General features: G+C 33.9%; 2 protein-coding genes across 11 annotated transcripts in view; one reads left to right on the top strand and one right to left on the bottom strand.

The window, feature by feature from the left end:
* The first annotated feature begins 47 nt into the window (after positions 1-47).
* Positions 48-12,298, top strand: LOC128214757 (phosphoglucomutase-1-like). The gene is made up of 10 exons (XM_052921392.1): positions 48-361; positions 2,763-2,925; positions 3,500-3,760; positions 5,528-5,718; positions 6,690-6,844; positions 7,344-7,475; positions 8,256-8,375; positions 8,936-9,119; positions 9,994-10,128; positions 10,591-12,298. The coding sequence occupies exons 1-10, from the start codon at positions 116-118 to the stop codon at positions 10,678-10,680; spliced, it is 1,677 nt and encodes a 558-aa protein (XP_052777352.1). The 5' UTR covers positions 48-115; the 3' UTR covers positions 10,681-12,298.
* A 5,295-nt stretch (positions 12,299-17,593) lies between these two features.
* LOC128213498 (EF-hand calcium-binding domain-containing protein 7-like) overlaps positions 17,594-27,992 on the bottom strand; it is a 40,034-nt gene continuing 29,635 nt past the window's right edge. For all 10 annotated transcript variants that reach the window (XM_052919240.1, XM_052919243.1, XM_052919244.1 and 7 more), the window contains 5 exons: positions 27,567-27,715; positions 26,970-27,104; positions 22,300-22,389; positions 20,567-20,674; positions 17,594-20,145 (listed from right to left, as the gene is read on the bottom strand). In XM_052919240.1, the coding sequence (XP_052775200.1) occupies positions 20,071-20,145; positions 20,567-20,674; positions 22,300-22,389; positions 26,970-27,104; positions 27,567-27,715 (557 nt within the window). In that variant the 3' untranslated portion in view covers positions 17,594-20,070. The remainder of the gene's footprint in view (positions 20,146-20,566; positions 20,675-22,299; positions 22,390-26,969; positions 27,105-27,566; positions 27,716-27,992) is intronic.

The raw sequence follows: 27,992 nt of genomic DNA, 5'->3' as shown, positions 1-27,992 counted from the left end.
TTAGTTGACGATAACCTTTCTCTATACTTCCGGTGTCCTTACGAAGGTGAAGGACGCTGCAGACGCTTCATCTTTTTGCAATACATTTTATAAACAGCACGTTAAATTGGAGAAAATGTCTCTTTCGGTAAAAGAAGTTGCGACAAAGCCTATAGAAGGCCAAAAGCCTGGCACAAGCGGGCTTCGAAAAGCTGTCAAAGTCTACCAGCAAGAAAATTACTTGGAGAACTTCGTGCAGTGTACGTTGACAGCTGCCCTCGGCGACAAACTCTCTGGCAGTCGACTGATCGTTGGAGGGGACGGAAGATACTTTGAAAAAGAAGCTACGTACAGGATTGTCCAGATATGTGCAGCCAATGGGGTATGCTTAATTTGTTGTTTTGGACGTCGGAGACCTCGTACCACTTCAATATCGTATCACTACTATATCGTACCACTCTTGGAGACATCGTACCACATTAGTCATTCTAAAATGTCGTCCAGGCTAACCATCATTAAAAAAAAAGCCTGGACGACATTTTAGAATGACTATGTACCACATTATGCACTATATAAGGGTTTTCTAAGGCGATTAGTAGGTGCTAATTAGGTGCTAACATGGTCGTTAAAGGAGACAATTGGGATAAAAATGGTGTGAAAAACAGGTATAACAAGTGTTATACGATTATGTAGATTTATTCAAGTTCATGGAGTTTTTTTCAAATTATAGCACAAATAATCATACAAACCAAACATTAAAACAGCACATTACATATACAATAATGAAATGCAAATACAAAACTTAGATACATAGATAGATGGAAGATTTATTATCTTATTTACATAAGCACACAAGAAGTTAAAACTGCAAATGATCATGAATACAAACAGATATCACATACAGCACATTACTAAAAAAACAATAACAAATAGAAATAAGAACATAAACTAATGGATTTTAAATCATTAAACAATTAATATCACTACATTGATTTAGCACATTAAAACACGATACTCAGTAGCACAGTCACTTATGGTTTCATTCACACGTTATTCGTCCTCGCTGTAATTCTCCGCTGATGTTGCTATGGGTCCTAGTCCGATGATGTGGCTGGCTGTTCTTAGGAGTTGGTTTGTCGTCATGTTGTCCTCTTCCCACTCCCGGATCTGCAGCATGCAGATGACCTTGACCCCCTTCAACGAAAGCCGTACTGCTTGACCCACGCCGGACACTGTATCTTTTTGTTTCGGACACCACACACCCAGTATGTGAAGGTACCCTTGGAGCGTCTCACTGTGAAATTGTAGCCACGGCTGCTGATAAGCATTCGCTAGCTTTTTGATGTTCCACCTTCGATTACCTCGTACTTTGGTTCATCATCATTTACATGTGTGTCATCCATGTAGATGTGCGTCTCAGAGAGCGATTGGTCCCTGATTTGAGGTGGGTGTTCAAAGTCCGTTTGGGATGTTGAATGTTCTCTCTGGCAGGAGCTGATTGACCGGGGCGTCGATGGTGACTGTTGAGTCGTCAATGGAGAAGGACGTGGCTGCCTCTATGATGTACGTAGCGTTTGCCATGTCTGTTTCTTCTCCAGTCTGTGTCTCATCTTCAGCCATCTCCTCTATGAGATTGTTGTCAGTGCTAGACATATCTAGTGACGCCAGTCTCGTCGACATATCCATGGTCGTGGAGTTGGCTTGCACATTTATATTAGTGCATGGGTCACACGACCACGAGAGCTGTTCTAGGCCTTTTGTCACCCTCCTGTATGTGTCTTGGCTAATGCCAGTTCCACAAACTCTGTGCTGCCAACCCAAATAAGACTTGCATTCAAGAGCATGCTGACGTTGACGCACTTCTTTATTACACTTAATACATTTATTGTTGTCCATGTTTGACTGAATGATCAAGTCAAGTCAGTGAAAATATATATGCAGCACGGCTTGTGTTTACTACATTCCGCGAACCTGTGAGCAGCTCATGCCACATTATAAATAATTAATCACAGTAATTACGTCCCTTAATTGAACAATTAAAATTGATTAACAAATATGTGAATAACCGTCGGCAATTATTTAATTTGCTAATAGTGTGAAGATAATTTCATATTTGGTTTTACTTTTAAATGCAAACGTTGGTTTTATATGTTTTCTTTAAATTTATTTCAAACAAGAAATTTACATTTAAAGTTTGTTTTTACTAAATGAACCATTAAAACAATTACCAAAATACAAACATTGTTCAGAACTTGAACCAGCATACTATATTTCGTATATATATATATATATATATATATATATATATATATATATATATATATATATTCTCTTAATTGTCAATACATTTCTAAACACAAATATTATCAAAAACTTATATAACTATACAATATATGTATCTGGTACGATCTCTCCAGCCGAATGGTACGAAGTCTCATGGTACGATATTGAAGTGGTACAAAGTCTCCGTAATTTGTTGTTTTTACCAGTCAGTGACTATATAAGCTTTGGCTAATATTCATCTATTAGAGCTTCGGCAGTCCAGAAACCTAAATGTTACGTGTTGCGATAGGCAGAATCAAAACTAAGTAACCAGCAATAGCAGTTCAATACACGAATGTTGGACTATATAAATGTGTATTTCAGACACAGACTAGACTGCAAGGCAAAATGTTTTGTCTGCAGCCCAATTGCAATATATGCCCTATTAATCTTTAACATTTGTATAAATGTCATCTTGTGATAGTTCAAGTTCATTTTTAAAACCATACACTTTTTCTCAGGTATCAGAACTGTTTGTGGCTCACAATGGTTTGATGTCAACACCTGCAGTTTCAACTGTGATAAGAAAGTACAAACTGGATGGTGGAATCGTGCTGACAGCGAGTCACAACCCTGGCGGACCTGATGCTGACTTTGGTGTCAAGTACAACATTGCAAATGGAGGTAAGGTAACACCAAAATGACAAACTGCGCACTGAAAAATGAGATTGCTTCATATACTTATACAGGTACTTTAAAATAATATTTAATGCAGTATCATGAATGGGTAGCGATATTTTACTGTGGGCATAATTTAAATGGCGCAGAATAAACATTGAACAGAATAATGAATACACCGTCTGGCAGCTCAGACACACATTTAACTCCTATCAAGAAAGACCCACATGCAGCCCAACTTGACTTTTGGTAATGGACATAAATTATTTGAAAAAAAATCATATCAAAATAAAACAAAGCTTATGTACATTTTATTGTTGTTTTGTATGACTAATTGCTGTATGGGTACCAGGCCTGCAGTTACCTGTTTATGCCCTAGTAAAGATAAAATTTGATTTAGTTTTGGCTTTCTGTCATAGGAAGTGTTGTACAAGTATTGACTTTGAAATCTAGCTGTCAGAGCATTAAATAGACAATTATTCTTGAATTGTGCTTCTTGGGCTTATTTTGGACCACAGATTCTATTTTACATGTACGTGAGTTCTCATTAGTTTTATCATATTCATTCTCCTGCTTTTAGGTCCAGCGCCAGAGGGAGTGACCAATGCCATATTTGAACTAACAACAACAATCTCTTCATACAAAACCTGTCCAGATCTGAAACCAGACATTTCAGTCCTTGGAACACAGTCATTCATTGTCAATGGCAAACCGTTTATAGTTAATGTTGTAGACTCTGTAAAGGACTATGTGGAGTTTATGAAGGAAATATTTGACTTCAGTGCTATCAAAGCTCTTCTTGACTCGGGATTGAATGTGCTTATTAATTCAATGAATGGAGGTATGATTTTTCTGTTACATTTATCAATTCTTATTAATTAACATATTGGTTAAATATACATGAAATGAATTGCCTTGGATTAAAGTGCATTCCAATAATAGTTGTTAGGCCACACCAAATTAATGTTTAGTTCCTCGGATTTTTGCCAAAATAAATTGGAGCGAGCGAGCAAAAAAATAAATAAATAAAAGTTTGTCAGTTTTCATAAAAACCGAAGCGAGCGAAGAGCGAAAAATATATTTTTCCTTATATTCAATATAAATAAGAAAGATTGTTCAAAATAATTGCCCTTAAACCCATTTTAATGCCATCTTGAACTGAACCTCTAATGGGCATTGGGAAAATGTCGGAATACATACTATTTATTCATCCGTGTTTAGTACAAACATTATATCGATAAATCTAATGTCTTATATAATTAAAACGTACTTTAATATGACGATCATTCATAATAATAAATAACCCTGCTTTTAGTAAAAAGTTTGAAACGACTTATATAAATCTACCTGAATCAGTTTAACATCATATGCAACTGTATTTAGACATAACTTAGGATTGATTTGGGATTTGTAAAAAATGATCACTTACACAGGCATCATCAAACATCAGACTCCATATAACATAGACTAAATTTTGTTTTTATTATCACAGGAAATGCAATGACATGTGCTTATTAAAACAAAAAGAACAAGGGTATTTTTCAGAGTACTTTTTTGGGTTAATGAGATGTTTTTATGCACCAGCCAATTGTATATGCGGGGCAGTGGTTACAATTGACAAGTATATTACAATCCCGGATTATGCTGCAAATAAAAACAAAATATAAGGTGATAAACTTAGCCGCTTACTTATGTTGAGGTATATCCAGACCAGTGTTTATATCGCTATTTGTGTAAAGATATTTGTTCATAACTGTTGTTTTGTCAGAAATTGATCAAAAATGAGCTTGATACATCAATTTGGACCAAACAATGACTCATGTTCCAGTTAAGTTGACCTGTTCGATTTCCATTCAAAACGAGTCACTAATTACGCAATATAATCGCTACCAGTCTTAGATACACATGCTTTATTGCATAATGATTGCTTTAAATGATGATCCTTTAGTTCATGAGACGATCAACAATGACTTTAAGCATGCTTAAAACATATTTATTGTCAAAAATAAGATTTAATTTCCAAACTTCGAGCCACATTGTTTATACCGGAAGCCGCCATTTTGATTGAATTTATTGAAACCCATGCTAAACCGATCGATATACAGTATAAAAACACTACGCATTGGTAACTTCCCTTTACAAAAACACGAAACCTAGCGTAGAAAAATTATACTTGATTATTTTTAGCCTTTAAATAAATTATTACCTGAAAAAAATCTACTTGGCAATCAAAATGGAGGTGCGGGCGCACAAAAAAAATAAAAATATTTTTTTTACATTTTCATAAAAATAGCGGTAAATCCGCGGAACGAAATTTCAATTTGGTGTGGCCTTATGTTGAATGTGAATGACATTTAAGGGAAAGCGTTGTACAAAATTTATGTTCTAGAAAGAATTGTAGTTTCTTTTGATATACATGCACATGTTGTGTAGTTTTAAATGGTATAAATAAACATAGAGAATGATAAGTAAAGTTTATATCATTATACATGCAAGTCAAAGTGAAAAGTGCATGAAATGATGTATGACAAGGAAACATAGTAAGAACATTATTAATGCATATATTTAGCACTTAAAATGAATTTTGGAAAGTAATGATGCTTTACAGTGATGGGCCCATATGCGAAGCAGATTTTCAACTCTGACCTGGGCGTCCCTCTTTCTAACCTAATCAACTGTGAACCTATGGAAGACTTTGGAGGTTTGCATCCGGACCCAAACCTCACCTACGCTGCGGATCTTGTACAGGAATTGAAGAAGGGTAACCATGGATTTGGGGCAGCATTTGATGGCGATGGGGTAAGCCTCAAGCCCTTACTGTATCATGTTTTTTTCTTTAGCGTCAAACAAGGATCTGAAAATTAATCTATCAAGTATCCTGAACAAGAAATAAATTGTCAACAAAAACAAGCCCTTTTGATGATGATACATGTGTACATGTCAATATGTTGGAGATCATTATCTGTTACATATTCAACATTAATACCTTCTAATGATTCTTTTCATTAATGACATTTACTTATATTTAGTACATCAAATTCTGTCTTGGTATTTTCATTAGCCTTGGTGTCATTGTTGTCATCAACAGTGTAAAAAACCTTTCACCTTGGCCAAAACACAAAAAAAGATACTCCAATGAAACTTATTGTAAATGTTACCACAGACAATACGCATAAATGCAGCAAGTCCCATAACTCTGGCATAATATTATGTTTAGCCTGTATAATGCTTTTTTTTACTGAAAAGAAGACCAACAACAGACGAGTGTAGACATTTGCACTGCGATTCTTTTATTGTATTGAGCTCAAATTTTTTCACATAATGTTAAGTGTAATGTATCCCACAAGGATAAAACTCCTAGGGTACATTATTTTGTTAAAAATGATATGCTGTAAAGATTCCAATATGATTTGTTATAACATATTGAAATCCAAACAGCATTATTATTTTCTTAAAAACGTAGCAGGTCCAAAAACTTCTTTCTTGAGACACTAAACAGATTCTTTGTAATTGGATCAAGGTTCTCCACTTAAAGAAAGGTTTCTGGTTTTGACCGTCTTTGACATTTATTTTAAATAATGTTAGTCTTTGACATTATTCTAGCAAAAACCACTAATAAAAGCATGACAATCCCAAACATCAGTCTAAAGACCACAATACATTGCAATTACACTCAATTAAGAAGCAAAAGACTTATATTCCAGTTATTAAGAATGAAATATTTTAATCCCTCATCATCGTGTTATAAAATTATTTGTATTTCCTTGCAGGATAGGAACATGTTGCTAGGCCAGAATGCGTTCTTTGTGACACCATCTGACTCTCTGGCAGTGCTCGCGGACAATCTAGAGTGTATTCCTTACTTCCAGAAGTCCGGTGTAAAGGGCTTTGCACGCAGCATGCCTACAAGTGGAGCTGTTGATAGGTCTGAAAGCAATTTGAATTTATGAGCTTGACTATCTGGTCTGAAGCAATTTGAATCTTTTAGCTTGACTTTTTTTGATAGATGAAATAATGGAGGTAATGCCATAGCCTTGGTGTAAGCAGCTGCGATGTGCAAAAACTAGAACCTGGGCTCTTACTCAAAATAGTTCAAGGAAATCAAATAAAACTTGGTACACATGTTGCTGGAGACAAAATGCAAGTATATACAAGCAAGGCTATTACACTGCATTTACATAATTGCTGTACTCGGTGGCACTCTTGAAAAAATTGATTGGATACATTTCATTGAAAGACAAATTAATTTTCTATAATCTGCATATAAAAATGTGTTTTAAACAATGCAGGTTAGTTGATTAGAGCATTTCTTCAATGTTAAGCTTAAATATGAAACTTACTTTTTTTTAGATCTTGTACATGTATGTTTTTTTAGATTTTATATATGTATGTTTTGTATCAATCTTACCAAACATTTTGTCTAGGATAGCCAAAGCCAAGAATCTGGAGTGTTTTGAGGTGCCTACTGGGTGGAAATTCTTTGGAAACTTGATGGATGCTAACCGACTATCACTTTGCGGCGAAGAGAGTTTTGGAACTGGATCTGACCACATTAGGTATTGAAGTTCTTTTAATTAATTGACTCTGGCAGCTCTGACAATTCAATTAAACTCTGAATTAAGGAAAAATTGAAGAATCTCAGGCCATCTTAACAACAAACATGCAACAAAATATTGTACGATCATGATTTTCAGATTGATACTAAGCATGTGAGGGAATATAATTCAAAATAAAAATCTATATAAGCATAGATTTATACTTTCATCAAAACTTTTTCTTTCAAAATATAACAACCAAGAATTATGGTAAGAATTCAAAATTTGATCGGATGACACGCTGGTTGGTAATATGGTCTCATTGTACCTTATCTATTATATTACATGGTCATGCATGTTCTATTCTATCATTTAGTTTTATTTTGACTTTAACCAATAGAAGTAAGAATTTCATTTCAATGTATTGTATGTGAAGCAGACTGCACAAATTGCTATAAGCATATGTTGGGGTTAGAACCCACACCTTTCACTCTACGGCGTCACTATAAAAGCTGGCTTTATAGCAAGACTGTTAAGTGTCGATATAAAGATATCAAATACCTGGTAACATGTATACATGTATTTGACACAAGTACCATTATTCCACTCTGGCAGATTTTTTTGGAATTTGTAAAAAAAGTTTTATATATCGTGTGTCAGCCCTTTGTACAGTGTATTATTCCAGAAAGAAAGATGGTCACTGGGTTGTGTAAGTCTTGTTTTGTCACTGGCAGAAATCTTTAAATGAATAAGTTATGAATTATATCTATATAATAATGTTGTTGATGTATATATTTCCAGAGAGAAAGATGGTCTCTGGGCTGTGTTAGCCTGGTTGTCGGTGCTAGCTAACAAGAAGTTGCCTGTTGAAACTGTCATGACCCAACACTGGCAGAAATATGGCAGAAACTTCTACACAAGGTAATAATCTTCTGTGAGTGACTACAATAAAAGATAATTTTTAAATGTGTTGGTTAAGTTCATACTATTTTCCTTTAGCTCTTGATTGTGACAAAAGCTGACAGCTTATGGAATCATGCTCTAGTTTGTTTCCTTGCAAGTAACCAATACTAGTGTCAATTTTTAGAGGCAATGAGAAAGTGGCTCTGGTGGGGATCGAACATACAACCTCTTTGGTGCGAGGCTTACACCTTAATGTGTTAACAAAAGTTAATGTTTGAACATAAGGTAGCACTTATGGAAGAATTAGACATTTGAATTCTTGTCAAGTAATGATTTATTGATTGCTCAAGAGAGTGCTATTTCTCAAAAAAAAGTTTTCATTTAACAGTGATCTTTAGCTGGAATCTAAATATGTAATTTATAAATGCAAAATATTTAATTGGTCAAATTGTTATTGTTATGCTTCCAAAATTTCAATACTGTAATCAGAACAAATTACCTTTAGGCTAAATGAAATTAATTAATTGAATATCGATAATGTTGTCAGTTTGTTGCTAATTGCCTTCAACCTTTTGTAGGTATGATTATGAAAACTGTGAAACTGGTCCTGCAAACCAAATGATGACAAACTTGAATGCATTTGTGTCTGACAAGTCCAATGTCGGCAAAAATTACACGTCTGGGGATAAGACATACTCCATTGCCAATATTGACAACTTTGAGTACACTGATCCTGTTGACAAGAGTGTCAGCAAAAATCAGGTAATTCCTAATAGTGGTACAGTCAAAACATGTTGGCTTGATATAGCTTGGCTCAATTTTTCTTGTTCGCTCGAACTGTATTTTAAGGTCCGATTTCATTTTATTCTTTGTAAACATTCCTGCTTGGCTCAATATTTGCGAGGCTCAAAGTATTATATCCGGTCCCTGGGAAATTGAGCCAACAGGTTTCAATTGTATATGTTTTGGTAGATTGTCAGCTTGTCGATTTATTTAAGAAAACAAGTTTAGGGGCTGTATTCATCAAACATCTTAGTAAGAATTTCCAACTAAGTAAAAAACTGCCGTTTTTCTTAGTTGAATTTAAAGATAGCTAACAATGTTTATACACTAAAATTACAAAAATTAGCAAGACTTTGGTCTAAATAAGATGTGGATATGAATACACTTGATGAAAATGGAGTTTTTTTTTAAATAAACGTTAAAACTGATGAAATCTGCATTAAGTTGATTTTTTTTACTAAAATTCTTTATGAATACAGCCCTAGGAATTGCCTTACTAGACAAATTGCATTTTTGTGAATAATGTCATTAAAAACCATTAATATAATCATGAAAGTCATTACCAGTCAAATTGACAATATGAAATAATGACTTAAATATTTGTTGAATTATTCCCATTTATCAACAAAGAAAAACAAATAAGTGTTGGAATTGATTTACAGTCTTTTGTTTTAGAACTTCAGCAGAATGTTAATGTTCAGGTAGGCAGACTTAAGTTTCATATCTCTTTTTGTTCTCTACCCATCTCCGGAGTCATTTGTATCGACAGATGCTAATTCAGTTTGCAATTGCAGCTGGTAGGTATTATGAAGTAATTTTGCTTACTAACTTGAAACTGTTTCTACCCGCATAGGGCATTCGTATCCTGTTCAGTGATGACTCGAGGATCATATTCCGACTGAGCGGTACAGGTAGCAGTGGTGCAACCATTCGCATGTACATCGAGGGTTACGAGTCAGATCCAGTCAAGTTCAGTCTGGACCCGCAGGTATGGTATAAAGCACATTTAGGTGAACAGAAGTGCAACAGGTGTCGTATGGTCCTGTTTCGGTGTGTTGGTGAAAAATTTGTGTTATTCCTGCCATTTTGGTTGAGCAAATATAACAAATATACTAAGTCATGAAACTGCAATCTTCTTTTTTACAGAAGATTATTTCCTACATCAATTCTCACATTTCAGACATTTTGTCTTAAATGGTGTCGTTGTTGGCGATGCTGTCGTCACATGCAATTTTTTTAACCTTGGTCATAACTCAGTTTCAAAAACGATTTTCAATTATGGCTTTGTTCACATGTTACCGGTGACAATAAGCTTATGTGCAGCAAGGCACATAACTCTGGCTTCAATAATTGTTGAGTTATATTCCCCATGACTCACTATGACAACAGATAAGCGTTACTATTCACATGTGGAGATTGGATGCTGTATTTTATTTTGTTTTTCTTGCAGGTCGTTTTGAAGCCCCTGATTGACATAGCGTTACAGATTTCCCAGCTACGCGAACTAACAGGCCGACAAGAGCCAACTGTGATCACGTGAAAACATTGTGCTTTATATACTCTGTCAGAAACCAAAGACAATGATTACACAATTTTTAGCTTTATCTTGGTGCATTTTAATGTTGTTGTTACCAGTAATGTTTATGCGGCCACTGGTTTAAAACTGGTTCATTGGTCTGGTTCAAGTTAGCCAAAATGTTTATTGATTGGCCAAATATGCCCAGTTATTATAAGAAACCTATTTAGCCATTTAAACATTCAATCTATTTTAAAGATAACTTTTGGGCAATTTATCAATGGTTTATACAATTGGTGCTGAAGTCGAATTGCTATGAATTTGAAATACTATTGGGTGCTGTAAAACTAAGATTTTTGGTGATATTCTTCTTACATTTAAATGTCATCAAAATATGCTGAACAAAAATAATATTGAAATGCATGTATATATGGTTCGTTGAAAATGCCACATGAATGATGCTTTGTTATATATGTTGCATATTCTTTAAGTTTCATGCTAAGCTGTTGTAAAATATGTTGATTTATGTTATATTACAGTGTTTTTATCTTTTAAGCCTGACTTAAAACCTGAATGTTTGGGAGTAAATTGTAATATAATAACTATGTGGTTCAAATGTGGCATTATTCTTTAATACCTCTTAATTATGGTTCAATTTGGTATAGATATTATGGTTAGTTTTTTGCATGTTTATTTTTTTTATTATTTTCTATAATTAAGTGACAGTCTTGAAAGTCTGAAGGGTTTGTTAAGGTTTTGTTTTAACTGTTTGCTGATTTCAGATCTTTGTTCAAGTTAACAATAATTAGTATATCATCAAATAGTTCACATTTGAAAGTTATTGATGTCGTTAATTACGTTGTTAACTTGAACAAAGTTCTGAACATTCGGCCCATTTTGGAATAAGTCTGGATGTTTGGTTAACAGACAGACAAACAGCCAGACATAATTGTTGATTGTCATAAAGATGTTAACAACTGTTTCTTGGCAAAACATGATATGCATTAGAAAATATTAAATATGGTCACAATGATACATGATAACATAACAATTGTGTTTTTCCCTTTATTTTCTAACAAAAATTACATCTATCTGTACTCTATCTTTGGTCGTAATAAATACTCCAAATGGCATGGGAACAAATGGGATGATGGTATTTTACCTTTATTGTATTTTGGCTAATATTTACTAATATCGCATTTTTTTAAAAACTTTTATCAGGGATTCTAGGGTTTTAAGCTTATCCTGAAATCAGGATCGAGAGCTTTAATCATCAGACTATTGTACAGTTTTACAGATTTTTTTCTCGGACATATGCATCAAAACCAGCAGAAGGTACAGTGAAATGACTATAAATGACTTTGGAAACTATGTCAAAAGTGGTCTAAGCCCCTTTACCAGTCTTTGGACATGAATCCCTCATACTCAAACAGACCCCTTTCTGTAAGAATCCCAGGTACCACGGCTTTATTCATACACGGCTGTTCTATTTCTTGCCAATTGCTACATTTTCATTTCTATTTTATTTAATGCTTGATTATTGTATCTCAAACTTCACTAAGGAATATTATCTAAGCGGTGTGTAAGTATTGGCGTTCGTATTATATTGGAAAGAAATCAAGAAAATAAAAAAGAAAGATTACATGCGGAATTTTGTTATCTATTTTATTCTGTGATATTGTATTATTTTAGTACATGTACACTATTGCACTGAAATTTGAACATGCACATACATTTAAACAGAGTTGCTTAAAGTCATTTAATTTCATTTAATAAGTCCACGTATGTACTTTTATTTGCCATTAGGTATGGGTGATAAAATCGTCATTCTTGGGATACATTACTTATTAAGTAATAATTTCACAAATTCAAAATTCTAGAAATAGAAAATTTTAAATCCGAAGTGTTATTTGTATCTTTGAAATTCGCTGCTCCCTGAGTTCTTGATGGTGTATTATCGTTCTCATTTACAACGTTTAATTTTGCACATTCTTTATTTTTCTGTTCAAGCTGCCTTAAATTTGCATCAGACATTTCTGTCCTCTTATGAAGTTTATTTACACGAAACACGTCTGAGACATTACAGAAGGGCTTCGCATTACGTTCATGAACTTCCTTGTCAAAATAACGACAGTTTGTAAATGGTGAAAAAGTATGACGAGGAAATTGAGTCAAATCCGCGGCACATTTCAATTTTAACATTTCTTCAATTGGCACACGCATATTAGTCGTCGAAAATATGGGCCAACATTTTGTCGTCTGCTGCTGAAAGGGCGGGTAAATCTGCGCATGCGCACACTGGCCGGACGTAGATGGAAGAGCTTGGTCCAGATCTTTGTCGGCGAAACAGCGGCGTTTTCGGAGTCGCTCACTGAATACTCCCTTCGAAACAGATGTATTAGGGTGTCTGAGTAATTCTACCTCTGAAAAATAAGATTTGAAATGCATTAAAGTTATATGTAATTTTAACTCGGGCAGAAAACAATCATAGTTCAAGTCATATTTGTTTGCCGATAGACAATTTCAAAGGGCATACGCGTATAAATCGTACATACGAATATTCCTTGACAATAATCCTAAAATTATAAAAATAAAACAACATTCGTTAAATACGTAAAAAAAATCGCGCAACCATTAGTTGCAGTATGTTGATCGCATATGTTGTTATTGTTATTACAATTTTATTTTTTGCGCCTAAAAATCATCTTGTAAATGTTGCAATGACCATTGATTAAGAGCAAAAGTATGTTTTATTATAACATGTAGTTGTAGTACCTGCTGCTCGCCGCTGAAGCTGTCGAACGTTCTGATGCAGGGACTTCCGTTGATACAGAAGCGATGACGTCACTTCCTTCCGTCGACCGGAGCTTTCTGCTGCCTGGTGTCTAAATAATTAGAAAGAGAAAATTAGATATAGAAATAATTAAACAGTCTATTTCTTGACAGCATGTGAAAAGGGGTTTCTGAATATACTTTTTAACACCCCAATATTTCAGCATTTGTCGCTATTAGGAGTATTAGACGCCATCTACTATAGTAGTTTTATTATATGCGCTATAAGGGTGCACCTTTAAATGAAGAGGTACACCTTAAAATAGAGATACAGGTCCACATATAGACGTAATAAGATAGGTCCACCACTATTTTGGCTTTACTGTTAGCATTTAAGCATCGTATGATCCAAATCGAAGGTCATACGCCATATTATATCATATTATACCCGGGAACATGGAACAGTTCCAACATGATCGTTTTGGTGTGTTTTTTCGCCAAAAAATAACGTATTAGCGCATGTAGTTTGTTGGGAGGCATTTCAATTCGGCGTTAACAATTAGTAAAAAAAAATATTGAGAAAAAAAGACGTTTGATATGTATAAACATCGCTGACTGATATTATTTTGTGACTGAACTTTTATTTCTACGAAAAAAAATATTTTTAATTTGTTTTTGTACAACAGCGTAAAAATCATGATAAACGCAAATGAGTGAATTTTGCATTTCATAGTATTTTTTTATGATTTTAAATTGGTTTATATGCAAAGAAAGAATATATAAAAACATTTACAGAAACTAAAATTTAAAAAACAACAACATATTAGCATAGTTTGTCATTTCACGGCCGAATTCAGTAAAGCAACCAAAGACACGTTCTGCAATAACTAAAAATAACTTTGACATTTATTTTACATAAGATATCACTCGTTCAAATGTTTTGACATTTAAATGAATGCCAACGAAGTATAACATTGTAAAAGTGAAAACGAGGCTCAATTAGACATTAATACAACGTGATTTCAAATACTTCAGTGGTATCTTATTGAAACAGTTTGAAAACCAAACATGTCTTTTACATGTTTTGTCATATAACGTAGGACATATATTAATTGTATTATATGCTTTCCGGTGGTTAATAGAGATTTATCAGCAAAATAAATTTGATACTTCACTGTTTCAAACAGTGAAAATATCAATTTAATATTTTCACTGTTTGGAAATTAAAGCCTGTTCTCGGTTCCAAATCAAACATCGGCGTACACAGGGCTGGGACACAGTTTCAACGACAGAAATGACGTTACATGCGCATGCAAATTGACACGATTTCTAAAAAAGTGTGATTAAATGACTTCATTTCCAATTTAAGGCAAAAGATAAAAAAAAAAAAATGTTTCATTGTAAGATCGGAATATATTTCACCGTGTATACACCGAAAGTGAATATTTCACTCGTGGCTACGCTAGATAAATAAACTTTTTATCAAACAAAAAACGCCATCAATTCACTGTTATTACACGCAAAAGTAAAATATATAATTAACTATTTAGTAAGTATGTATGCTACCTTAGTTTAGCATTAACATGTAAACCAAACAGTTTCATAACGGACAATTAAGCTTGTTCATAGGTCCGCGTTATTCTAACCAATGTTTCTTGATAATTTCAAATAGTAATATTTCATCTCCATTTTCCACCTTAGTATAAAACGGAATTCAGAACTAAACTTTAATTGATTCTTTACATGGTTGTAGTCTAAGACCAGTTGCATGTATTTACGGTCACTTTGAATTGGGGTCGTTTCAGTTAAGATCTTAGTCGATTTAAGTCGTATATTCATATCATATTTTCGCTATTTCGCTACATACTTGTTTGAATGGGACTTTCGCCAGTCTTAAAAATGAACAAAAACATTAAAATCAATGCATTGCTATTTGTGGCGTTTAAGCCACAAGCAAACCAAGGGGGCGCTTACCCTCTTAAAAGGGTCCAAGTTTACTTTTTATTTAAAACAGGCCAACAATGCACCATTTCCGACAAGATATTGTTATTTTTTTCTTTAGTTAGTACCCGCACACACACCCGCCAACACTTTGAACAAGATATATTTTAGCTCTGAGTGAGTGGTGCGGTTACGCCCCTAAATTACACTCCATCTTACGCCAAATCCTGGATCCGCCCCTGCATACAGATAGTTACGAATAACACCCGTTATTGTATTTGCCCCTGCTTCTTATTAGATTTAAAAAAAGATACTATCTACGAGTACATCTTACCTCCTGAGTGCAACCTGTGCCGCCATCACCCTCTGCCTCTCGACCACCAGAAGACAGTTCGGACACACGCACTCACGCCACCTACACGACCTTTTGTGACCTTTGAGACAAGACACGACACCATGGTTACGGCAGCGCGCGCACTTTGGGGTCCGCAAAAGTCGTCTGCCCGAAGAACTCTTCTGCGACAATTTCGTAACTTGTTCTTCTTTTAGTTTCTGACTATCCATATTTATTAATTTATTTCCGATTTTGCAGGATGTCCATTTGCATTATTAAAAATTAATTGAAAATCTAGATAAATCACCGCACCTACATGAACATACAAATCTATTTCATCAAACAGCCGGGTGTCTTTGAAGTGATATTTACTAGGAGAGACTAAATGAAAATGTTGAGGGCCTTTATAATGATATAGAGACATAAACTGACAACTCAAAGACTGTTTCCGTCTGTCCATAACTCACGAAGCGAAAACATTGTTTCCAAAAACATCGATGGTATTTTGATGATATCTGAAAATATCAGAAATCTTAGCAAAGCATTCACTAATGCTTGATGCTGAGGTACTTATCATCTCAATTGTATCATTTGACAAATTGGTCCTTTATCTACAAAGATTCTATTGCCGTAAAATGATACTGCGTGTAGAAATTTCGCTGGCCCCGACGCCAAAAATTCGCAAAAAATCTAGCAGAACATGATCTGATATTCACAGTTCGTCTGCTCCTAGTGATATACGCACGCGCGCACGAGAGCACGCGACGATTGAACCGCCAATCAATATGTCAGCAGACGAATTGTATTAACGAATGTAAACACATTTTGAATTAATCAAAAGGTGAAAGATAAATAATTTTACATTATAGGAGAGGGTCTAAGTTCGCACAGATAAGAATCCATCGGAGAATCAAAGACTTTGGTATATTAATTTTGGGCGAAATGATAGGAAGCAAAAACAATGGAACAAATGGCCGTTGTCATCACCGAATTTTAGACAGCTGGAATTTTTAAGAATGTATGGAGTATCACAAAAATAGTTACATTTTCGTATGAAATGGTCAATATGGGCACTCCTCTATGTGGGCATCGTATTTCGAATCACGTGACAAGATCATTAATTAAAGATGCACACTTACTCCCAAAAAAAGATGTACCACAATTAATACAATTATTTTAATTTACTGAAAATAATTAATATATATCGAAAACAATGGTTCTAATGAAGGATACCGTGATAAATTTGAAAGAGAGGTGCAACGGGGTATTTCCACCTTATTGGAGTTGATTGTTGATCACTAAGTCTTTCAGCACCCACTCATTTAATATGTTTGCGTTTTCAGCTATTAAATACATTATTACAAACTTGTTCTCAGTAATTAAAATTTTCCATAAATGCATTATTTATTGAGTAGTAAATGGTTAAACACTCAAAATTTAAGTTTGTTATGCATGTGTATGTATTGATTTTGAATAGGAGCGTCACTAAGTTAACAAGTTTGATCCTTCGCAATTCAGTAGTTCAAATAACGTACCTATTTTCATATGAGAGCTGTCCCGTTTTCCACCAGAACCCATTCTTGTACACCAGAGTGATGATGCTATGCGTATCTATGTGTTAGATGTATCCTTATCAAACCTTTGATGAATGAAAATGACCAGAACTATGTATTACAAATTTGGGAGTATGCGCACCCAATAATGCCAAATTTTGATTCCTGCGTTGTGCGTACACCCCGTTAAGCCAGGAGTAGTCAGTACTCCTTCAAACGCCCCTGTATACCGCGTAACAAGGCGGGGGCAGGTAAAGGCCAGCTCAGTTACTTCGGTTTCCATATCCTCAGCTCACCCAATATTTATTTATTAAACAAATAAAAACAACAAACTTCATGTACTACATTATGCTATTTAATCACGTTCACATAATTACTGAACATAACAATAGAAAAAATCCATAAATATCACAGACCAAAATACATGACAATGTCAATCCTTGCTTCATGATTGTATGAACATGTTTGTGTTTCACAATATTACACCATGTACATGTTTAACTGTTTGGTACTTAACATAACAGTTACTGCTATGCACTTGTTTTATTAAAGATTGATTAACAACTATGTCTATCTACAACTACATGTATTTTTGCTTATTTAGCTACAAATTATCCTATTCTTAGGGCTGTGTTCCATTTAAATATACATTCCACCCCAGGAAGGCTTTTTTAAATGACACTGTCCCCTTTTAGAAGTTTACTGAAGAGTTTATTTAAAATGAACCGGTAAAAAACCCCAAGAGGGCCATACCCTACCCCCCACACCCTTTTCACCAATAAAATTACATTATTTTGCCTTTCCTGGCTGGGTTGTATGTTTAAACGAAAAAGTCCTATAATAAAATAATAATATAAAGGAGAAACATCTAATTACAAAAAAAATCTTTGATTTTGAATTATGTATAATGGTTTAATTAGCGTCATGCTTTACTTTAAAGCTGCACTCGCACACATTGAATGTTTTGACAACATTTTGTCTTGGAACCAGCCATTTTTTTGCGAAAATTCATGGAAACGAGTGATATAAGACTGCTGACAAAAAGTCAGATTGCAGGTTTGGCTCATTCCAAGACACAAAAAAGGTGTCAAAACAGTTTATCTGTGAGATTCAATTGTTTGGCCAAAATGCATTAGAATCATAATTATTTTGCTTTGATTTACAAAATTCTGATCAAATAAGTATCTGTCCATTGCTGTTTGGTGGTTTAAGTAAAATATTTCAATATGAACAAAATTGAGCAGAAACGAATTGCCAACCAAAAAAATAAGCGAGTTCCTTTCATCCATGAAAGCAAAATCAGACCACTGGAGGTACATATTAATAGGAGGATTTCACTTAAACTTTCAATCCTTAAATGTTCAAGAAGATTTGTAGTATAATCATTTGTATGCCAAATGGATATGGATTCTCTAATATTGAAAATAAAAAGTCCTAAAACTATGTAAAATTACTCTTAATATTTATAACAACACTGACAACATGAAATATAAGTTCACTAACAATTACATCACAACCTTCAATAATTAAAATTCCGTACTCATGATTAACAAGTCAAACTCGAATAGACTCAAAGCATGTTCAATAACTCAAATTAGTGTTCATAATTATATTTTGTCCAATGGGACTGTGGAATCTTTAAATTCTACTGTACATTTATTTGCTAAATTTGCAGTCAGCAGTTATGGATTTTATTCAGGTGAATTAGTAGATTTAAATAGTGGCTGGGTCAGTAATCATCAAAAAAAGTCAAACAGTAGTTGGTTAAGGGGCAACCTTTAACCATTTCTTGAATAACCAATCAATGGTCAGTCAAAAAAAGAAAATGCAAATAAAAAGATCATTTTTCTTTACCTACACCTGGTTTTTACTTTGATTTTTTATAACAATATATTTTCTTTTATCTGGGGCAGTACTGCTGAAGCTTATTAAAAAAAAATGTTCATTTTAATTAATTCAACCATTTTCTTAATTGTTAAATTCCACTGGTAGAAAGTGTTCAGCTCAATGTATATTCTACAGTGAAAATATAGAATAAAGTTAAAACTGAAAACACCATTTTATAGCTTTTTTTAAGCAATATAACAATTTATAACAATTTTGAATTTAACACGGAAGTTAAAATATTAAAAAAAACTAAGATGCTTCTGTTATATGGCCCCTATCTTTCTTATAAATGATTTATTTAAATTTATTTAACCTAAGCTACGTAATTATGTAAGAAAATGGCTGATTGAGCTAATGTTTCTTGTTAACACATACCCGACTTTAAATAAAGATTCTTGTATCTTGTATCTCGTATCCTCCTTACCCAGTCTATTCATCATGTATAACTCCATTGAACACACCTGAGATATTGACTGTAGAAAACCATTACCTTAGAGTAATTATTGAGATAAAATTTGGATGTTCAATTGAACGCCTGAGTCACACCCTCAGACAATACGGAAATCCCCAAGAAGTAATGGTTGTATATGAATATTCATGCATAATTTTGGTTTCGCTAGCCTTTTTCCGACAGTATAAATATTTAAATCGGAATAAAATAGCGTAGGCTTCTGGGATGAAGATTAATGTAGTATAAATATAACAATTATTGATGTAAAATTATAAACAATTTTTAGTAATTTCTCACAAATGAAAAATAAAATCGCACAATTTTAGCGTTTGCTGCAGGATTTACTTAAATGGATGGAATAATGACAGTCTACATTCCAACATAATCCAGACTGGTTTCTTCCTGTTTTCAGAAGGGTTTCTACTTTTTCCAAACTGGTTTCTATTTTCTTCTAGACTGGTTCCCCCTTTTTAGCATTATTTGTTGATGGTTTCTGAACAGGAGACTGACCAGTCACTGAGTTCGCTCTTTGGCACAAGATGGTGGGCAATCTGAATTTAACACAGAAAAAAGAAATGTAACATTTTAATTCACAGTACAGAAAAAGCTGACATATTTCTACATTTTTATATTTCTAAATTTTAAGTAACTTTGCATATTGGCAATAGGATCAAAATAAATCTCTCAAGAGTTTAATTTTCACTAATTTGACCCAATTAATATCTCTGGTGTTTACTTTTCGCTAATTATAGCCCAATTTAAGAAGCAAGAGTTGATTTTTTACTAATTTTAGCTCACCTCCAATCGCAAAAGGTTAATTTTCAGATGAATGAATAATAACACAGCGAATTTTAAACCTTGTGAAATAAGCCAAATAAAAGAATTAACTCTTGAAATTCAACGAGTATACAGTTAAACTTGAGTCTGCTTGTTGTCAATCAAGTTTTATGTATAAGACTGTTTGTAGCTCACCATTGTGGACTGTGGGTCAATATCTAGTGTGTGGTCAAGATCTGGATGGTTGCTGACCACATTCTTACTATTGGAACAATCAACACCCAAGTTGACGTTGCTTCGAGACTGAAAATGATATAGTATTACCATGATATACCATGTGAAACAAGCATTTTCAGTGAAAAGATATCCCCCGCCAACGATGACTTGTTTGTGCTTGATGGCTTGTTTGTGCTTGAAGGTTAAAAAAAATCTCAGAAAGAATAAGATAAGCACATTGGTTTTACTGAGATATGGCTGCAAACAATGATTTTTTAATAAATCAAGGGCAATAACTCGTAAGGAAAATTGACCAATCCAAAAGAAAAATAGACAGGCATCATCACAGTATGTTGGTTCTTATTTATTCCAAGTGTCATGACATTCTACCAGCTAGTTGCATAGAAAAGGCTGCAAACATGAATCTTTTAATAAATCAAGGGCAAATAACTCATATAGAAATTACACAATCCAAAATATAAATAAACAGGCATCATCGCAGTATGTTGGTTCATATTTATTTCAAGTTTCAAGAATTTCTACCAACTAGTTACTGAGAAATGGCTGTAAATGAGAGTTTTTCAAAAAATCAAGGGCAATAACTCCAAGTACAATTGACCAATCCAAAAAAAAATGAACAGGCATCATCCCAGTATAGTAATTCATATTTATTTTAAGTTTCATGAAATTCTGCCAGCTAGTGACTGAGAAATGGCTGTGAATGTGCATTTTTAAAAAAAATCAAGGGCAATAACTCCAAGGACAATTGACCAATCAAATTTTTTTTGGGACGGGCATCATTCCAGTATAGTGGTTCATATTTATTTTAAGTTTCATGAAATTATACCGGCTAGTTACTGAGAAAACGCAGGTGACGGACGGACGGACGGACGGAAGGAAGGAAGGACGGACGGAAGGACGGACGGACAACGCCATTTCAATATCCCCCTCCCTATTTCATAGGCGGGGGATAAAAAGCATTACAGATTTTCATCAATTTATAGATACAGAATGTTTATACTACATTATGAATTACAACAGAAATGCTACGTCGGAAGGCAAAATTTTGCTTCAATATTGAAGACTTTAAACAAAGATAAAGTTATTATTCCTTCACCATATAAAATAAAAGAGCTACTTATATAGTCCCGCACTTTGTCTTTTACTGGAGTTCGATTGAGAGTTTAGTTTCTTAAAACACTTTGACAAACCTAGTATCACAAAACCACCTCCTGATGGAGCACTGTCAAAACATTTTGAAAATAGGTTTGTCAAATTGTTTGATGAATCTTATCAAACTCCGGTAATAAGACAAAGGCGGGGCTTTTTAAGCCCCATAGACTGCCCTTTGTTTCATTTAAAATGGTGAAGAAAAAGGAAAGTTATCTTTGTTTTAAGTCATCATGCCCCTTGTTATCATGATTATAGGTTTGGCATACTTGTCATATGAAATACTATTTGTTGCCAATATAAATGGATTAAAGCATATAATAAAATAAAAAACAGTTAGTTTGAATGATATATATCAATTATATTCATCTCACAGTCACCAAAAGTTGGTATTTTCACCTGTAGCTGCCCCACTCATGAAAATATGCCATTTAGTGCTCACTCAATAATATAATTGATATCTCACTGAAACAGACAATTATCCTCTATATCATGTTTAAGCTGCTGTGACAATGCAGGTGAAGAATAGACTACATTCGTACCCTGTTGTCAACGACTATGGTCGCTCTCAGTTCGTTCTTGTAAGTATACAGGTACAGATCCTTCATGTTGCGTATTCTGTGGGGGTCACCCTGCAAAAACAATAGCATGGTGTCATATATATATATATATATATATATATATATATATATATATATATATATATATATATGTTTAATTCACGCTGCCAGTTTCATTCTTCGCATGCATGTACATAATTCCAAAATGAAAATCTACAAGTCAATTATAAAATCTTCTTTGCTTCACAATTCCCTGATAAAGATATTGACTATTGATTTTTATTAAAGAACGGTAGATGTACAATGTTTATGTTTATAAAACACACAAGGTTTGAGTTTTACCAGATGTACACAATTTGAGTTTGAGCATTATTCCTAGGATTCAGTACAATGTACAAGGTTTGAGTTTTACCAGATGACAAAGTTGAATTTAAGGTTTCACCAGATTACAATGTTTGAGTTTGAATTGATGTACAAGGTTTAAGATTTACCAGATGTGCAAGGTTTGAGTTTTACCAGATGTGCAAGGTTTTAGTTTTACCAGATGTGCAATGTTTGAGTTTTACCATATGTGCAAGGTTAGAGTTTTACCAGATGTGCAAGGTTTTAGTTTTACCAGATGTGCAATGTTTGAGTTTTACCATATGTGCAAGGTTAGAGTTTTACCAGATGTGCAATGTTTGAGTTTTACCAGATGTGCAAGGTTTGAGTTTTACCATATGTACAAGGTTTGAGTTTTACCATATGTACAAGGTTTGAGTTTTACCAGATGTACAATGTTTGAGTTTTACCATATGTACAAGGTTTGAGTTTTACCATATGTACAAGGTTTGAGTTTTACCATATGTGCAAGGTTTGAGTTTAACCATATGTACAAGGTTTGAGTTTTACCATATATACAAGGTTTGAGTTTTACCAGATGTACAAGGTTTGAGTTTTACCATATATACAAGGTTCGAGTTTTACCATATGTACAAGGTTTGAGTTTTACCAGATGTGCAAGGTTTGAGTTTTACCATATGTACAAGGTTTGAGTTTTACCATATATACAAGGTTAGAGTTTTACCATATATACAAGGTTAGAGTTTTACCATATATACAAGGTTTGAGTTTTACCAGATGTACAAGGTTTGAGTTTTACCATATATACAAGGTTAGAGTTTTACCATATATACAAGGTTTGAGTTTTACCAGATGTGCAATGTTTGAGTTTTACCATATATACAAGGTTCGAGTTTTACCAGATGTACAAGGTTTGAGTTTAACCATATATACAAGGTTTGAGTTTTACCATATATACAAGGTTTGAGTTTTACCAGATGTGCAATGTTTGAGTTTTACCATATGTACAAGGTTCGAGTTTTACCAGATGTACAAGGTTTGAGTTTTACCATATATACAAGGTTAGAGTTTTACCATATATACAAGGTTTGAGTTTTACCAGATGTGCAATGTTTGAGTTTTACCATATATACAAGGTTCGAGTTTTACCATATGTACAAGGTTTGAGTTTTACCAGATGTGCAAGGTTTGAGTTTTACCATATGTACAAGGTTTGAGTTTTACCATATATACAAGGTTAGAGTTTTACCATATATACAAGGTTAGAGTTTTACCATATATACAAGGTTTGAGTTTTACCAGATGTACAAGGTTTGAGTTTTACCATATGTACAAGGTTTGAGTTTTACCATATGTACAAGGTTTGAGTTTTACCAGATGTACAAGGTTTGAGTTTAACCATATGTACAAGGTTTGAGTTTTACCATATGTACAAGGTTTGAGTTTTACCATATGTACAAGGTTTGAGTTTTACCAGATGTGCAAGGTTTGAGTTTTACCATATGTACAAGGTTTGAGTTTTACCAGATGTACAAGGTTTGAGTTTAACCATATGTACAAGGTTTGAGTTTTACCATATGTACAAGGTTTGAGTTTTACCATATGTGCAATGTTTGAGTTTTACCATATGTACAAGGTTCGAGTTTTACCATATGTGCAAGGTTTGAGTTTTACCATATGTACAAGGTTTGAGTTTTACCATATGTACAAGGTTTGAGTTTAACCATATGTACAAGGTTCGAGTTTTACCATATGTGCAAGATTTAAATTTAACCATATGTACAAGGTTCGAGTTTTACCATATGTGCAAGATTTAAATTTAACCATATGTACAAGGTTCGAGTTTTACCATATGTGCAAGATTTAAATTTAACCATATGTACAAGGTTAGAGTTTTACCATATATACAAGGTTTGAGTTTTACCAGATGTACAATGTTTGAGTTTTACCAGATGTACAATGTTTGAGTTTTACCATATATACAAGGTTTGAGTTTTACCAGATGTACAAGGTTTGAGTTTTACCATATATACAAGGTTCGAGTTTTACCATATGTACAAGGTTTGAGTTTTACCAGATGTGCAAGGTTTGAGTTTTACCATATATACAAGGTTTGAGTTTTACCAGATGTACAAGGTTTGAGTTTTACCATATATACAAGGTTTGAGTTTTACCATATATACAAGGTTTGAGTTTTACCATATATACAAGGTTTGAGTTTTACCATATATACAAGGTTAGAGTTTTACCATATGTACAAGGTTTGAGTTTTACCATATGTACAAGGTTTGAGTTTTACCATATGTACAAGGTTAGAGTTTTACCATATGTACAAGGTTTGAGTTTTACCATATATACAAGGTTTGAGTTTTACCATATATACAAGGTTAGAGTTTTACCATATGTACAAGGTTTGAGTTTTACCATATGTACAAGGTTTGAGTTTTACCATATGTACAAGGTTTGAGTTTTACCATATGTACAAGGTTTGAGTTTTACCATATGTGCAAGGTTCGAGTTTTACCATATGTACAAGGTTTGAGTTTTACCATATGTACAAGGTTTGAGTTTTACCATATGTACAATGTTTGAGTTTTACCATATGTACAAGGTTTGAGTTTAACCATATGTACAAGGTTTGAGTTTTACCATGTATACAATGTTTGAGTTTTACCATATGTACAATGTTTGAGTTTTACCATATGTACAAGGTTTGAGTTTAACCATATGTACAAGGTTTGAGTTTTACCAGATGTGCAAGATTCGAGTTTTACCATATGTACAAGGTTTGAGTTTAACCATATGTACAAGGTTCGAGTTTTACCATATGTGCAAGATTTAAATTTAACCATATGTACAAGGTTTGAGTTTTACCATATATACAAGGTTTGAGTTTTACCATATGTACAAGGTTTGAGTTATACCATATGTACAAGGTTTGAGTTTAACCATATGTACAATGTTTGAGTTTTACCATATATACAAGGTTTGAGTTTTACCATATGTACAAGGTTCGAGTTTTACCATATGTGCAAGATTTAAATTTAACCATATGTACAAGGTTTGAGTTTTACCATATGTGCAAGGTTTGAGTTTAACCATATGTACAAGGTTTGAGTTTTACCATATGTACAAGGTTTGAGTTTAACCATATGTACAAGGTTTGAGTTTTACCATATGTACAAGGTTTGAGTTTTACCATATGTACAAGGTTTGAGTTTAACCATATGTACAAGGTTTGAGTTTTACCATATGTACAAGGTTTGAGTTTAACCATATGTACAAGGTTTGAGTTTTACCATATGTACAAGGTTTGAGTTTAACCATATGTACAAGGTTTGAGTTTTACCATATGTACAAGGTTTGAGTTTTACCATATGTACAAGGTTTGAGTTTTACCAGATGTACAAGGTTTGAGTTTTACCATATGTACAAGGTTTGAGTTTTACCATATGTACAAGGTTTGAGTTTTACCAGATGTGCAAGGTTTGAGTTTTACCATATGTACAAGGTTTGAGTTTTACCATATGTACAAGGTTTGAGTTTTACCATATGTACAAGGTTTGAGTTTTACCATATGTACAAGGTTTGAGTTTTACCATATGTACAAGGTTTGAGTTTTACCATATGTACAAGGTTTGAGTTTTACCATATGTACAAGGTTTGAGTTTTACCAGATGTGCAAGGTTTGAGTTTAACCATATGTACAAGGTTTGAGTTTAACCAGATGTACAAGGTTTGAGTTTTACCAGATGTGCAAGGTTTGAGTTTTACCATATGTACAAGGTTTGAGTTTAACCAGATGTACAAGGTTTGAGTTTTACCATATGTACAAGGTTTGAGTTTAACCATATGTACAAGGTTTGAGTTTAACCATATATACAAGGTTTGAGTTTAACCAGATGTACAAGGTTTGAGTTTAACCATATGTACAAGGTTTGAGTTTTACCATATGTACAAGGTTTGAGTTTGAGTTTTACAAGACGTATGAGTTTAACCACATAAAACTCATTGCTGAATATTTGAACACATTTCCAGGAATGGCATTTAATAACAGTTAGTATAGGAAACATTTTTTGTTTGTATAAACAGAATGCAAGTACTTAGTTATATTCAGCCCAGCTGCACATATAAAATATACACTGGTAGCATGTGCACTATTAAAGTTTAAATTTAATCATGGCTAAGATTTAAGTTTTGAACAATGATGAAGACGATGACAAACTGACAGGGCTGTGACAATATTATTCGATTATCAGACGAGCTAAAAATCATCATCAGTAAGTTTTATGGGTATAAATGTGACCTACCGCCAGGTCAATGGTATATTTGCAGATCTCAGTGACATATTCTGGCCTCTGTAGAGATTCGATGCCGGAAACCTTCAATGTTGTCCTCTTGCGTCCTGGACTTTCCACGTACACATCCAACCGGTAGGGGCATGCCTAGTTAATAATTACATGTTTAGTGAATAAATACATGATTGTTTTTTCCCTCCAAAAAAAGGAAAGTCAATGTCCATGGAAAGCAAACAATTGAAATATGTCTATTTTTATACCTAAAGGACAGGTAAGTTTTCCTTTGTTACCATATAAATTGCAAGTTAAACAAGAAAGACGACTTCTTTTTCCATGTATCTTATCCATAATGAGCCCCTTGTTCAGCCCCATTCAGGACAGGATGAACACTCCTCATCCATGAGCCCCTTGTTTAGCCCCATTCACGACAGGATGAACATACCTCATCCATGAGCCCCTTGTTTAGCCCCATTCACGACAGGATGAACATACCTTATCCATAATGAACCTCTTGTTCAGCCCCATTCAGGACAGGATGAACATTCTTCATCCATAAGCCCCTTGTTCAACCCCACAAGAGACAGGGCAATCCATCAATCTTGAACATACCTCATCCATTATGAGCCCCTTGTTCAGCCCCATACTGGACAGGGTGATCCACAAATCTTCAACATCTCCCTGTGCATCCTCAGCCTCCATTTCATTCAATGCAATGAAACCCTCCTTCGTAATCTCTCCATTACTAAGCTCTGTACGCTCTGAAATTTTAAAACGGATATTGAAATTGGACTTTGAAACACTGTTTTGCTTTTTAGATTCTTATGACGTTTCTATTGTGTAGCTTTCTGTATTTGTTGGCAAAAATAATGCAAATCAACATATAACTGCTTTTTTATCCAACTGATTAGAACTTAAACAAACTAATTCTATATCTTTCAAATCTTGGTTACAAAATGTCATGCAGTTTAAACAATATAGGAAAACAAGAATCCAAGTCACCTGATTCTTTTAACAAAACTTTTAAGCATTAAACCA

Source organism: Mya arenaria, chromosome 13, assembly GCF_026914265.1.
Source record: "Mya arenaria isolate MELC-2E11 chromosome 13, ASM2691426v1".
Lineage (NCBI taxonomy): Eukaryota > Metazoa > Mollusca > Bivalvia > Myida > Myidae > Mya > Mya arenaria.
The sequence above is the reverse complement of the archived record's forward strand: the minus strand, read 5'-3'. Positions and strand labels throughout refer to the sequence as shown.